The sequence below is a fragment of the Alligator sinensis genome, unplaced genomic scaffold, assembly GCF_000455745.1.
Source record: "Alligator sinensis unplaced genomic scaffold, ASM45574v1 scaffold234_1, whole genome shotgun sequence".
Classification (NCBI taxonomy): domain Eukaryota; kingdom Metazoa; phylum Chordata; order Crocodylia; family Alligatoridae; genus Alligator; species Alligator sinensis.
Window position 1 is genome coordinate 68847 of NW_005842334.1, and position 15550 is coordinate 84396.

General features: G+C 40.9%; 1 protein-coding gene across 1 annotated transcript in view; it reads right to left on the reverse strand.

Annotated features, from left to right (window-relative positions):
- MALRD1 (MAM and LDL receptor class A domain containing 1) overlaps window positions 1-15550 on the reverse strand; it is a 455974-nt gene that overhangs the window by 53356 nt on the left and 387068 nt on the right. The window contains exons 30-31 of the mRNA XM_025210089.1: window positions 12002-12163; window positions 2567-2724 (exon numbers count right to left, since the gene is read on the reverse strand). Of these exons, the coding sequence (XP_025065874.1) occupies window positions 2567-2724; window positions 12002-12163 (320 nt within the window). The remainder of the gene's footprint in view (window positions 1-2566; window positions 2725-12001; window positions 12164-15550) is intronic.

Here is a 15550-nt window from a genome sequence, read left to right on the forward strand (position 1 = left end):
CCCCACACCCCTTCCCCCCAACCCCACATGTACCCATAAATCTCACACACTGCATGCCCAGCCGGCTACATGGTATGGGGTGGGACCTGCTGGTGGAAGCTGTGTCTGCAGGGACAACTGCCACACTGCAGCCCTGTTCCATGCCCATACCAGTGCTGGGACATGAGGCTCCACCCTGGGCGGGGGGAAGCATCTGGTCCCAGGAGCCACTTGGGGGGTGTGATGGGCTGGGGGAAGGGGTGTGTGAGAGAGGTGGTGAGGTTGGGGGAGCACTCCGGGTAGGAGAGGCCTCCAGAGCCAGGCTTAGAGCCCCCTACTCCCCTAGAACAGCCTGTGCAGGGGGTGCTGGCCTGAGAGGAAATGGCTCAGCTCAGTCCCTGATCCTCAGCTGAGGGCTTCCCAAGATGGGGCAGGGAGCAGAACAGCAAGGGCTGGCACTGTTCAGAGACACAAAGCAGCTGGTAGGACAGCTGCAGCCAGACTCATGTCCTGGTGCTGGGACAGAGCTGTGGCTAGGAGGAAGCTAGTGGGGGCAGGCAGGGGCTGCAGGTCAGGAGTGAGGGGACTGGGGAGGGGAAGGAGGGGGCTGTGGGTTGATTGTAAGGGGCAAAGGGAGAGGCAGGGCACTGGCATATCAGTGCTGCTTAGCATCACACATCCTGGTGAGTGAAGGGAGTAGGAGCAGCTCTGATTTTTTCTGTGACAAAAAACCCAAAAGCAAATGCCAAAGTGTACAGATATTTAGAATCCATTTTATTATGATGATAGAGGCACTGGTAGGCTTCCAAACTGCTTTAAACTTACAAATCTATCAATAAAACATTGTCCAACTGATCTCTCTATATATAGTGGCATTTCATTTTCATAGCGAAAGAACACTATTTTGGGTATTTTCATAACAGAATTTGGGCTTCTTTTTGCAATTCTTTTTCCAGATTTTGCAATTTTTAAACAGGGAACACCAAAATCTCTGCTGGTGAGACATGTGGCGAGACCCAGGCAGAGGAGCCTGTCCAGGGCCAGCACTGGGGACCCAGCTGGAGGCCAGATGATGTTTCTGACCTCTTGGCTATTTGGGGCCAAGAGGACATGCTTTGACAATTCAAAACAGGCCACCACAAGGAGCACATCTTCTGGGTGATAGCTGCCCAGATGGCAGTGAGGGCACCCCATCCAAGTCTGGCAGGCACGTAGCCATGGGGCCACAGGTCCAAGAGGGTGAATGCTTTTGTAGATGGCAGCAGGTAACTGACAAGCAGCAGACCCCACTGCCAGACCGCTGCAGTGGGAAGAGGGTGCAGGGGTCACTCTAGGTTAGGGCTGCTTCAGCAGTCCAGCTGGCACAAGGGGTAGTGTCTCCAGATACCAAGTGGCCAGGCCTCAGAAGCTCCTGAGGGCAAGTAGCCCTGAACTGCCCACCAGGGCAGCTTTTTATATTGCTGGGGGCCGCACCGGGGCCCCCAACCTCTAACTCCCCCTGGCTGAAGATCCAGGAGGACTGTGAAGGGTCAGTTTGCCCCAAGTAGCACAACTTGCCCCACATCAAAGTGCATGTCTGGACATGTGCTCTGAGGCAAACATCCCCAGCAGAAATTTGTGCCGCTCCTATTTGAGCTGCTGCAAGTGCATGTACTCGGACATGTACTTTGGTGTGAAGCAAGTTGTACCACTTGGGGCCAGGCCCCCCCATGCCCACCCCCCCACCCCACAGCTCCCACACACAAGCACAGTGCCCCCCCACACCCACAATTCCCCCCACCTCGATCCCTACTTACCTGCAACAGTGCCAGGGTTCATCACACCGGATCCTTGCCGTGCATCTGCTTGTCCCAGCACGTTAAGGGTGCATGCCCCGCGTGCTGGCAGCAGAAGCACATAGAAGTGCTCTGGCCAAAAACCAGCTCTGGTTTTTGGCCAGAGCTCTGGAGGACTGGCTTCTGGGTTACCCCACTTTTTTCCCCCATGTTTTTTTTTGATACCTGAATTTCCAGGTATCAAATTTTGAACAGCATGGGGAACATTTTTTCATTCACAGCGTGCCTCTTGCAACATGTCAAAGTGGTTTGGGATGCTGCAAGAGGCATGTGCATGCTCATCTGGATGCACCCATAGTGCATAGCCACCTCTTTACCAACCTCTACTAAGCCTGTACTACTCTGTACAAAACCCCCCAGAGATTTATAGGAGAAGATGAAGCAAAAATCCATACCCCCACAGGTAAAGGTACCCTACTGGGAGAGATTCTAGATTCTGGTTCCTGCTTCCAGTTGTACCTCTGTCCAATGACTCTAATGCATAAGAAATCCCTGGATCAAGGACCAAACCAGGACTCCTCTTCCAGAACACGTGACTTTTTGTTTATTCTCTCTTTCTCTACAACATTGATTCACAAATATTTACTGAAATAAAGACTAGAAGAGAGTTGTCAGTAAGTAAGTAACAGCTTTGGCTATCATGTACACAGAACTGGCAACCTAGCTGAGACTACATAAAGCTTAAACTATTCAAAACATAAAAAGCATAAATGTTGTGATTGGATGTTTACATAAATATACTTTTATCTTACCTTTAAGGATCCTGTTTGCCTAGAATCACACAACCAGAACCAGAACCGAATTCTACACACTCCAAGGCTGGCTGGGAAGAAACTAGTAGTAACTATCCTTGTTGTGTCCCCTGTCTTCTGAGAAGATGAGTTGACATACAAAAAATGTTGTCCATTACCTTAGAAATAATGAAAACATTTTTTCATTATTGTTTGACATTTTAGTGCATACACACATATATCTAAATATAACCCACAGATCTGATAATATAATAACATAAAAACTGCTATTTATTGCTAGTTCACATTATATTTTGTTTCACACAGTGACAAACAGTGGATGTGGATAGAAAGGGTGTACAGAATTTTCCACCTCTGCTCCTTTACCCTTTGTAGCTTCCAGCATTCAGAGATTTATGAAGTTCTGAATGAAAGGCCAATGTTATATATCTACCAATGTACCTTTTCACCATGAATTTACTCAACCCCTTTTGAACTGGGTCCAACTATCAGCCTCTGGTGGCAATGAGTTCTAGGAGTTAATTACACGCTGTGTGAAAAAAGAACTTTCTTTTGTTACTACCAAATAGTTTCATTTGATGTCCCCTAATTCTAGTGTTTTGAGATGTTAAAAAAATAAATTCCAATTTACTTTCTCTGCATCATTTACTATTCTAATAAATCTTTATCATGACCCAACAACTCAAACATCTCTTTTCTAAGCTGAAAAGTCCTAGCCTATTTAGTTTCACATTAGATGGAAGCCTCTCCATAATGCTGATCATTACACTTCACATGCTTGTACTTTCAACTTTTTATGCACATTTTTCTGTCATTTTTCTTATATCTCATCTTTCCAAGTAGTCTCTCTCAGTACTGTAATGATCAGAGATTTTTTTTACTATACTACAGTTTGTAAAAAAAAACCCAGTATACAAAAAATTCTCAGTAATTACAATAATCAATATTTAGATATTAGCTTTAGTTCTGCTAAAGCAGTAGCTTTTCTTCCTTTGAAGTTGTTCAAAAAATGGATCAATAAATAGTTAAAAAATATTTCCTAAAATCATTATTTTATCATGTGTAGTTATTTTTATGGCATTCATAAACAGAACAAAGTTAAGCTGTGCCCCTGAGTCAATGATAAACTCCTCAGTTCTTTTTTATATTACTGCAAAATGTGGTGAGGTTTATTAAGAATCCTCTTTTCTCTTTGGAATCAATGTTTCTTATCTTTTAACTAAATATCTTCACAACTGCCCAGGGGTTTCCTTAGCCTGGTCTAATCCATTTTTCCTACTGCAGACGAATCATACCTACTTCCCATCTATTCCTTCCCTTTCCACAGTTCTCTGTTTTTTATTTTCCAAGGATTCCCAAATTAAATTTTCCAATCAACCCATCCGACTGTAACAGGATCCACTTGTTTGGGTGATTCTACCTTAATGTTACAAGTTCACAAATTAAGTTATGTGTTAGAATACCAATTAGATGTAGTCAGGGCATTTATTACTTTACAGTATCGGTAGGATGTGGAAGCAAAAGACTTAGCGAATCATAGAATGTGTGTTGTAGGTAGTGGGAATGTGACAAAGAACACAAGAAAATTTCCTATGCTTAAACTGTTAATAAAGAAAAGGCAGAAGTGCTCAGTAAACACTTTATTCAAGGTTTAAACATATTACTTTCCAAAATATTACCAATATTTTTCTGAGATTACAAGGTTGATGGATAATGGTCACTTCATTGATACATTATGTTTAGAATGATATAAAGTATTTGAATTTTGTACTGAACAACACTCTAATTTAAAAAAAAAAAAAAAAGAACTATAATAGCACTCATCCTGACTGGGTTAGGAACTGACCAACAAACAGATCAGGAAAGGTACACATCCATAGGAAATTATTATCTAAGTGAGGTGTTTGTAGTGGAGTTCCAGGAAACAGGAGTTCAACATTTTCATCAATCATTTGGAATTAAATATAAAATCGCTGCTGGTAAGATTTGAGAATAACATTGGGGCTGGTGAAGTGGTAAATAATGAAGAAGAGAGGGTTCTGGATCACTGGGTAAATTAGATCCATACAAAAATGTGTTTTAATATCTTCAAATACAAAGTTATAAATCTAGAAATCAATCATCTCCTATTCACTCAGTTGAGGCAGGATCAAATATACCTAGGCCACCCCTGACTGATGCATGTAAAAGAAAAAGTCTAATGTGATCTAAACATCTCCAGTGACAGATTCCATAAATCATTGGTTGCCTATTCCAATGTTTTAGCATTCTAATAGTAACATGTTTATCCTATCATCTAATGTAAATCTTTGTTTCTTCTGCAAATTAAACTGATTTTTTTTTTCTTCCCCTAAGGACCACAGCAGACAATCAGCATCCTGTTTATAGCACCCTTTAATACATGGGAAGACTATTACTATGTTCTTACTCATCCTTCTCTTTTCTAGGCTAAATAAGCCAGTTCCTTCAATATTTTCTCAAAGATGACATGTCTAAAATTATTGGCTAAGTACAGACATTTGTGGGCATTAGGTGGAGGTTAAATCATTTCAGAATGGCTGCCCAATATCAAGTAAGTCAGGATGTGGGGTTAGTGGAGGGGTTGGAGGTCCAGCACGGTGGAGGGGGATTGGAGGTCCACTGGGATATGGGGGGCGAGGCATGACCTGTGAGTAATGCAGGGGCAAGAATGACCCGCAGGTAGGATCAGGGGGGCAGAGGTGATCCATGAGGGGTGGGGGGGCAAGCACAACCTGTGAGTGGTAAACAGGTATGACCTGTGGGTGGGGTATGGGGGGAAGGCATGACCTACACATGGGGAGGTGACAGGTACAATCCACAGGTTTTGTTGGGGTTTGGGAGTATATGACAGGATTGAGGGGAGGGGGTGGGGTTCACAGTGTCCATGGGAGAGCTTGAGGGGATGAGAGGCTACTTTTAGCCCCCCAACCCCTCCAGCAAACCTGCATCCCTCCCGCCCCTCCCCACAATGGGACTTAATTGCTCGGCTCTGGTGGTGGTGAATGCTCATAAAAATGGCTCCACCCAAAGTGGCTTGTGGGATGGGGGTGGAGAGATGGCTGGTTGTGGGGTGGGGAGGTGGAATGGGGGCAGACAGCAAGGGGCTGCAAAAGCAAAAAATAGTCTAGTGCAGGGGGTGTGTGAAAAGAGCAGTCCCAGGGCTGGGGCTAGTGGTTGGGTTTTCCCAGCCCTGGGGCTGTGCAGGGAGTGTACAGAAGTTCTACACACTGGTTTGATCAAATCAAAAAAAGTCTGATACTACATAGATCTAGGTTTATCTTAAACTGGATTCTGCAATTTTTAGACTGCCTTGTATTCATAAAACTTCTGTACAGTTACATGTTTAGATTGATCACCAGTCAGTTGTTCCTACTGTGCCATAGCATCAGAAAAAAACCGTGTGCGGATGCTATTCTGCAGTAACACTAGACCTGCGCGCAGGGCAAGGGCAAGCTGCACCAAACTTCCTTGCTACAGCACTGTCCCCAGATGTCTGTACTTAGCCATTCTCTTCCTTGTTGCTTGTCTCTGGATTCGCTTCAAGTTCTATATCTTAAATACAATCTGTATCTTAAATACAAGAAATCCCATTAATACTTCTTAGAATGAAATTGGTCTTTTTTGCAGCAGCATCACATTGTTGACTTTGGTTGTAATTTACTATGACTTCCATATTCTTTCTGCTGCTGTTCCAGTTATGCCCCATTTTGTATACATGGATTCAATTCTGTTTCCTAAGTGAAACCTCCTGCACTTATCTTTATGATATTTCATGTTATTGATTTCAGACCATCTCTCCAGTTTGTCAAGATCATCTCGAATTCTGGTCTTGTCCTCCAAAGTGCTTGCAGCACCTTCTAGATTAGTGTCATCCACAAATTTCATAAGTTTGCTCTATGCTCCAATAGCTAAATTGTTAATGAAACTATTGAATAGAACTGAGCTTAGTACAGACTCCTGCTGGTCCACATTTTAGATTCCTTCCCTGTTTACAGGGAACAGTCCATAACTAGTTGTTTATCTTCTTCATGCTGATTATGCTTGAATCAGGCCTCCCCAGTTTGCTTATTAGAACAGCATGTGGAACAGTAAAAGCCTTACTAAAACTGTCTACATTTGATGAGCTGTATGATGGGACTGAGTGCACTCTTAGCAATTTTGTGGATGGCACCAAGTTGGGTGGAGTTGAAGATGCTCTGGAAGGTAACGCCAGGATCCAGAATAACTTGGAGAAATGGTTCAAAATAAATTAGATGAAATTCAGCAAGGACAACTGTCATGCCCTACACTTAGAATGGAATAATTGCATACACAAATACAGACTGGGGAATAACTAGCTAGGCACAGCACTGTAGAGAAAGACTTGGGGGTTACAGTGGCCAACAGCATGCTGCTGTTGCAAAAAATCCAACAACAAACTGGGTTGTATTAACCTGTCTTTTGAAAATCAAGAGAAATGATTCTTTCATTCTATTCAGCAGTGATGAAACCTCACCTGGAGTATTGTGTCCCATTTTGGGCCCTGTACTTCAAGAAAGATGGGGGCAGATTAAAAAGAGTCCAGTTGAGAGCCAGAAAAATTATTAGAGGCCTTGGATGTCTCTAATCATTAATGAGGAAAGGCTGAAAGAGCTAGGTTTGTTTAGTTTGCAGAAGGGGAGATTTGATAATTTGATAAAAGTCTTCAAATACTTGAAAGGTGATTTTAAAGAGGATGGAGAAAGATGTTTTTCTGTGGCTGTGGGTGGACTAGGAGCATCCAACTGCAGCAAAAGAAACTTAAATTTAGATTTGCAAGAACTTTCTAGTCCTACTTTATGATTCCATATTACATCTACAGTTCGAAAAGGGTTAAAATCCAGACATGATGCCTGGAGAAAATATCTTACAGAAATAAATTCTGTCTGCTTATTGTATCAAAGAGAAGACTTAAAGGTAGATACTTACATTGTATAAGTATTGTCACAGAGAGAGTGCCAGATGCTAATGAACTAACAGGTAATTGAACCCAGCAGAGGAAGTCTGGAAAGAACCAATGGGCAAAGAGGCAAGTAGATAAATTCAAATGAGAAATTAGGTACACCTTTTTAACAGTCAGGGTTACTGAATGACAAACTCTGAAGTGGTTAATTCAACATCTCTTGCTGTCTTTAACTCAAGACTGGATGCCTTTCTTGAAGAAATGTTTTAATCAATATGCAAGATTTTTGTCCTTAGTATGGGACAACTGAATTAAACTTAATGGCCATCAGGAGGGAGGTCAGACTAGATTATCTGTTGATTTATTTTGGCTTTGCTGTATGAAATAACAGTATTGTATCTATAACATGAAATTATTAAGCCTTACTAGTAATTTCTATTTTAAACAACAAAGATTTCTTGATTAAGTGCTCTCTCTCAAAATCCCATTTCCAAACTTTTATAATGGCACAGGTAAAAGAAACTATTTGATGACAGTAGTAAGAAACATCTGCTCTGGAGAATAATTTTCAGAGTTCTTGAAACCATGAAATATGTCTGAACTACTTTTTTAAAACCACAAACACTTACAAGACAATTCCGGCTCACAAGAGCACTGTGCTGAAACATCTATTGGGCTCATCTAAACCTGTCTGGAGGTATTTGATTAGCAAATCCAAATTGTTAGGTTCCTTGTGGTTTGAAGAACATTCTATGGCTCTTGCAGGGGGTTTCTAATTTGGGTGGATTAGAAGATACATATGTCCAAATTCCAATGTCATGTGTTCCAGGATTTGGACTGTTCCAAACACCACAGTCCATCAGTGTAAAATATTCAAGTGTGAAGTATCAAGATAAGCATATCTGAGACAGCTGGCCAAGGACATACATGGAGCTCAGGTTCTTCCCTCCTTCTTTCCCCTCCTCCTGCCCCCGCATCGGTTCCCAGGCCCAGAAAAGAAGAAGTGTTCATGTTATCTTGTAGCATAGGAAGGAGAGGCATAGAAGAAGGATCAGAGGATCAGGAGAGAAAATTCCCTCAAGAAGGCCAGAACATAATCTTCCAAAAGAATTTCCTAATTTCTGAAATTTCTCTTACCCTTTTAGTGCCACATGCCTATTATATCCTGCTCCTGCCCATCTCTCTTTCACTCACTTGGATGCTAAACCATCCAAGATATCCTGCTGACACAAACTCCCAGACAAATCCCCTGTCCAGATATAGATTCATAGATTGTAAGGGGCTGGAATGGACCTTGCAAAATCATCGGGTCCAGCCCCCCTGCACTAGGCAGGAAAGACAACTGGGGTCAGGTAACCCCAGCGAGGTGACCGTCCAGTCTTGAAGATTTCCAGGGTAGGCGATTGCACCACCTCTGGAGAAAGCTTATTCAGAGTCTGGACACTCTAACTGTGAAGAAGTTTTTCCTGGTGTTAAGCCTGAAATGGTCTTCCAGGAGTTTGTGGCCATTACTCCTGGTTTTCCCCAAGGGTGCCCTGGTGAACAGTTGTTTGCCAAGCCCTTGATGTATTCCCCTGATTTAGTAGTAAGCTGCTACAAAGTCCCCTGTCAGCCTTCTCTTTTTTAGATATAAAAAGGCCATCCTGCAGCTTCATGACTAGAGCTGGATGGGTAAAAACTTTCTTGTCTCTCAAAAAAAAAAATTCAGGTTTATAAAAATTCCACATCACTACCAGAACATCTTTCAAAGTTTTTTCAATTAAAAAACTAGAAAGACAGATACCCCCAGAATAGCCAATAGCATTGTGGTTATAGTACATTGTGGGTATAATAATCACCTAGGTATGGCAGACGAGCATTCAAGTCACTGCTCTGGCTCTTTTAGGCTAAGGACTGGAACCCAAGTCTCTCATGCTCACAATGAATGTGTTCACTAACAAAAATTGTGGCTTGGCCAATATATTTGAAAATATTTAAAATTCTGCTCTTTTTCCATCATATGATAAAAGGGGTAGGACTGTATTAGAGCTCTAATGGATCATTTGCATACACCTTATGTGAGTTCATTGTTCAGGCATTCAGTGAAGCAACTCATTTGCTCTGAGGACTTTGGCAGACAGATTGTCGAATTAATGATTTATTTTGGCATGTTTTTGGGGAATGGAAAAAACTAATAGGGCAATTCTATCAGCAGTGTGGTGAATAAAAAACTTTTAAAGACTGAATGAACCAAAGCTGCTTGCTCATGGCTTCATTACTTCTAGAGTAAGGGTCACTTGGACTGGGGTCATAACATCAAAAGTGATTTTCCTGTTGAAGTTAGTTGCATTTATTTTTACCTAAAATTGTGGGCAATTTTAGTTCTTTCACTCATAAAGTGAGGCGATCTAATGGTTTTCAAAACTGTTATACACAATGCCACTCTGATAGACCTACAAATGATTACCTAGGTGAAGTGAGACTTATTCACAGTTTGGCCCTCAATCCCATGTAATTTCTATCTGTCACTCATTGAATCAGGATGGTTTGCAAATTGTAATGGCTGTCAGGGAAATGCTCTCATTCTCTCTAACTCTCTCTGCAGTTACATTTTTCCAGATGGTGTACGTGGGTCAGATTAGCACAGTACATTTCTTAGTCCTCATTACTTTTAAGAAATACAAGAGGTAAACATTTTCAAGCAACAACCTCCCCCACTTATTTTGAAGATATTATATTGATATAGATATAGTAAATTCTAAAAAAAAAGGACAGTTACTATATATCTGGATAATGCCCAGACAAATGCTGATCTAACCAGCTTGGCCTCTCAGAACTAGGTCTAAATAACAATAATTTTGCTTTGGTTTTCAACTAAAGTTTTTGACATTAGGTGTCATGTACAGTGAAAAGACCCTGAAGAACCCAGGTGAGATTCTGAGATGTTACAATAGATAGATGAAAAAGATCACTTAGGGGAAAGGACAAGATAATAGGAAAATAGGCAAGTGCAACAAGCGGCGTTCTTAGTTCACGAGTTCCCTATCACATATGTATAACTACGTGAATTACATGCTGTGAAATATCAATATTTACCAAAAAAATTTAAAGCATTATGTATTCTCAGTGGACGCATCTACACTTGCACTTTACTGTGGAGTTGACTAATTAGCTCTGCAGTAAAGTGTCATTATCTACATGAGCACTGGCATTAGAGTACAGTAAATTAATTAACTCAGTCATAAAATAGTACTGTCAGGAATGGTATTATATTACAGTGGAGTTATTAACTGTCGTGAAACGTATATGTAAATGCTGACCCAGGCAAAAATTGCACCCGGTCAGCCCAGGCAGACAGGGGCCAGACCCCTGCCTATTACTTAACCACACTGCTCTGCACTTTGGCACTCTCATGCTCAGCCATCCCCTCTGCTGTCCAATGCTGCCACCTGGACCCTGGGGTTGACCCTTTGAGCCTGCTACCCCAGCTCAAAGTGCTGCTATCCCAAGTACATGTGTAGATGCTGTACTCAGGAGCAGTCAACTCCAGCGCGAACTGTGCTGTAGTTTATTCTGCCGTATTAATTTCATGTGTAGATGCACCCAGTATATACAAAATACTGTTGAGCTCAGTGACTGCTTCTAATGCAGGCCACTGTAACTGAAAGCAGATGCTGGCTTAATACAGCAAGTGGAGTGGAAACAAGAGAACTACTGCACTCAATCAGAAAATGTATCAAGGCTACCAATAGAATAATCTAACAGTTAAGGAGTTGAGATTGTCACTGATTGCTGGTCTTTCCTTCTGCATCAAATTCTTCATTTTTAAGTGAAGCTTGGAGTTTTAAGTGACTAGCTTGAGAAATGCAGGTGTAATTAATTACTTATTTTTCAGAGGCTTACACATATATGGTAAGTTTATTTAACAAGTTGGACTTACTTATAAAGAGGTTTGTTTCTCCCAAAAGAACATGATTAATTAGTATCCTTACATTTTATTTTGCAGCTCATTGTCTAAGAAATGACTAAACAAATTCATCCATCTGTGACAGAGTATCAAGAATGATATAATCAGGGCTACTTTGAAAAGAGCAATCTATAACATTACCCTGTTGATGACTGAAGCAATGCTTATAAAGGCTGGTAAGAGACTAGCCTCTTAAGCTGTTTATTTTTATTTGTATTCAGATAGCATGGGTGGTTACTATGACTGTATACCTGAAAAGATTCAATTTATTCTTCTGGTTCATTTTTGCACCAACTTTTTCAGGTGTCTATTCCATGCTGTACCTTTAATATTTGAAAGGCACATTTTCCAATTACCTTGAAAAAGAAACTTTCAAATTTGGTCACTAAATTCTTGATCTTATGTTTGCAATCTGGATCTGCTGTTAACTTTTAGACTACTTCTGCAGGATACTTTGTTTCTTCACTAGATTTTTTGATAACTTTTGGAACCAACAGTGAGAATTTTCTGTTACTTTCCAAAGCTGATATGAGGAACAATATATTACCTGGTGTATGGTCAGCCCCAGGACCATTTTGCTTGGTGACACTGCTATTGCCAATACTCCAATCAAAAGTATCTCCAACATCTTGTGTGAAACCACACATAACAGTCCATTCTTGGTCCTGTGTTTCAAAGTTACAGCTTCCAGGAATACTTGTATAGTGACCTGAAAATGTGATAAAAAGTAAACTGACTGTCTTAGGTTTCTGTATAGATCACATTAATTTACACATTTAAAAGCCATTAAGTATTATGCAACACATTGCAATAGCAAGGATTTTGTTTAACTGATACTACATTTATGTATGTTAAGCTGCAAAGAAGTTTTCTACATGTTGGTATACATATAGCAGCTTTATTATATCAGTATAACGTTACAAGTATAGATAAAATGCTTCTACATGGAACAAAGCTGTTTTTATTAGAAAACTGTAACACTAGCATGCTAGCGACCAATTCAAAGCACTAGCATGCTAGCGGCCAATTAAAAGAAAGAAGGGGAAGCATAGAGAGACCCAAATGAAAATCCCATGGTTTAACCAACTGAAATCAAAGGCATTTTGGAAAAGGTAGAAACCTGGCCATGTTACTAAAGATAAGTGTTAGGTTATATCAAGAACACGTAGGAAAAAATTGGAAATACCAAGGAATAAACTGAGATACAGCTAACCAGTGGCAAAAAAGGTGGAAAAAAGCATTTAATAAATGTGTTAGAAGAATGGAACACATAGGTCCCTAAATGAACAGGAAGGTAAAACCTGAAGTATTTGTGTACAATATGAAAAAAAAAAAGTTGAACCAAAATAATACCCTTACCCAGCATTGCAGATTTTTTCTTTAGTGGGAAACTGATCTATATTTGAAGTACTATGAAATGAAATGATTTTGAACACAAATTTCCTTTAACTCAGTATTGTTTCTACAGCACAAAACTGTCCTCACACCTTCCAAAACATATAGTGATGAAGCCACTAAATTAAAACCCAGAAGGTCTGGGCTCAGTTTCTACATTTATCACTGGTTTGCTGTGAACTCCTGCACCAAAATCATTAATTGTATGCTTCTTTAACTTTATCATGATTAGACTGGCATGAATAAAAAAATAAAACTTTTGTTTTGCTGTACTTGTGCTCCTTACGCATGTTATCCTAAGCTGCAAATAACTGCCTGATCTTCAACTACAATGCCCCAGTTTTAATTTTGGAGAATTCGGACCAACTGAATAAAAACAATATAGGCCCAGATAAGAGAGTTCAGACAGGGCACTAGACTTCCCCAAAGTCAGGCTCTAGAGAGTTGATCTAATCTTTTAAAGATCACAATAAATCTTGAACTACCTATATGTATGCAAAATTTAAGACTGTTTGGATGTGGGGATTTGGTTTGGGCCCTGCTCCATGTCTAGTTGTTAGCAGCAGTGTTAAAACAGTTACTTACTGGGTATTTGTTTTAAAGGACACCTTGAAAAAGTACAAGCCACTTCAGAAGTATATTCAATAAATTCATTTAACATGCTGATCCTACCTTTCCATTTTAGGACTAGGAACTAATCTATATGAACTAACCTATGAACTAACCTACTTGAGAAAAAAACAATTTAAAAAGATGGCTGCACTTTGACATGCTTCTCAATCAATGATTTAATCTGATGCTCCAAAAAGTTTGTTTCCAAAAAGCCTCATCACTACTGCAGTTGCATCTTATCAAATTAGAAACAGATGGGGGTTTCTTTAGTATAATGTAGATATGCAAAAACCATCAGCTGCTATCTTTGCTGTTTACAGGCCTCTTCTTTAAAGATCAGTCCTTTCACTATAAAGTGAATAACACACACTTTTAAATTCTGAAAAGAGGACCATATAGATTTAAAAAGAGGACACGTAAGTTTTAAACTCTGAAAAGAGGACCATATAATTTGTGTTGTCTACGTAATGGCCTCTGGAAAAGGATATGTAAATAGGAACACACGGTGTTCTACCATGTACTACATGGTGCAACTAGGACAAGTGGAGCTACAAGGACCAGCTTTAAACAAGGAAGCAAAGCAGTCAGGGAAAAAAATGAGATTGTCTGGTCTCAAAAGAAAGAACAATTGTCTTGGACAATTCTAAAGAGATCAAAAACCAAATGAATTTAGATGGTATAATGCTATTCATAATACATTGCCTAACTTCTGGTATTCAACTCTAATATCTTACCAGTGCATTCAGAATTCAGTTAATAATAAATATTTATGAACAGCATTTGTAGGCTTGATGAATTCACCTACACGTCTGCACCTGCTGGATATTTTTTCTTTTTGATATAAACAGAGTCTATTTAGAGGTTATAAGAAGAGGGCTATTTCATTTGTCTGAAAATTTGCTTTTATTTAAATAATTCAAGCATTCCACTACATGGTTCATCAACACTGAGGCCTGCTATTAATCAGATCAGTGTGTATAATTGAATATGGTTCACAAAAATTGAAACTCCTTTCCTGTGTTTTTTTTCATGTCAGTACTTCAAATGGGTCTTGAAAGGGAATGACAACTGTGCAAGATTGCCTGATTGGATAGAAGGAGCAATACAATAGCTGAAAATGTACTTAAAAAAATAATCAGGCTTTTCTGGGTTTTACATGGACATCACATTGCCTGCCAAATCTGCTGTAAAACCAGAGAAGTGTCTCAGTGGAACTACTCTAGAGTGCACAAGAGCAGAATTTAGCCCACTGAGTTACCTTGATAAAGCTAGTATAATAGAATGGAAAAGGAGCTAAATCTTAACCATTTAATTGAGGGGAAAAATAAGAGAAATTGCAAATAAAAGTTTTCATTACCAAAAGAGTATCTGTGTTAGGTTTGCCTACAGAAGCACATGTTTACTAGGCCAGTGCAGAGCAGCAAGTATTCAATTCAGATTTGGCTGATTTGAGGGACAGTGATTTGATTCGGTGACTCGAATCACTGTCCCAATTCAATTTGAATTCAGAGATTTGGCTGCTGAATCAGGCATGGCAGCAGTGAGTGGGGCCCCACCCCCTGCCTCCTCCCCCATGGCTGCCTCACCCAGCCCCAGCATCCCAGCACTTAAGAAAAAAGGAAAAAAGAAAGTCATGCACTCACCAGCTGCAGCAGTGGTGATCGGGGCCTCTGGGGGCTCATGGCAGAGCCCCCCTGCACAGCATGGTGCAGCAGGGATTGCCCCCCCCACACCTGGCACCTGTTGCATCATGGAGGTGCAGCATGGCTCAGCAGGGTGCTGCGCACTGTCCCAGAGCTGGGGCATCTCCAGCAGTCACCCAGAGTCTGGCAGTGCTCAGCCTGAGTGGCCCCAGCTCCTGGAACGTGCATGGAGCCCCATGGCATCCTGCCGAGCTGTGCTGCACCCGTGTGATGTGATAGCTGCCATGCAGGTGCCAAGTGGAGAGAGGGCTCTGTCATGAACCCCCAGAGGCCCTGATCACTGCTTTTGCAGCCAGCAACTGTGGGGTATTTTTGTTTTTGTTTTTGTTTTTAAGTGTCAGGATGCTGGGGCCAGGTGGGGCAGCCATGGGGAGGGGCCTGGGGGA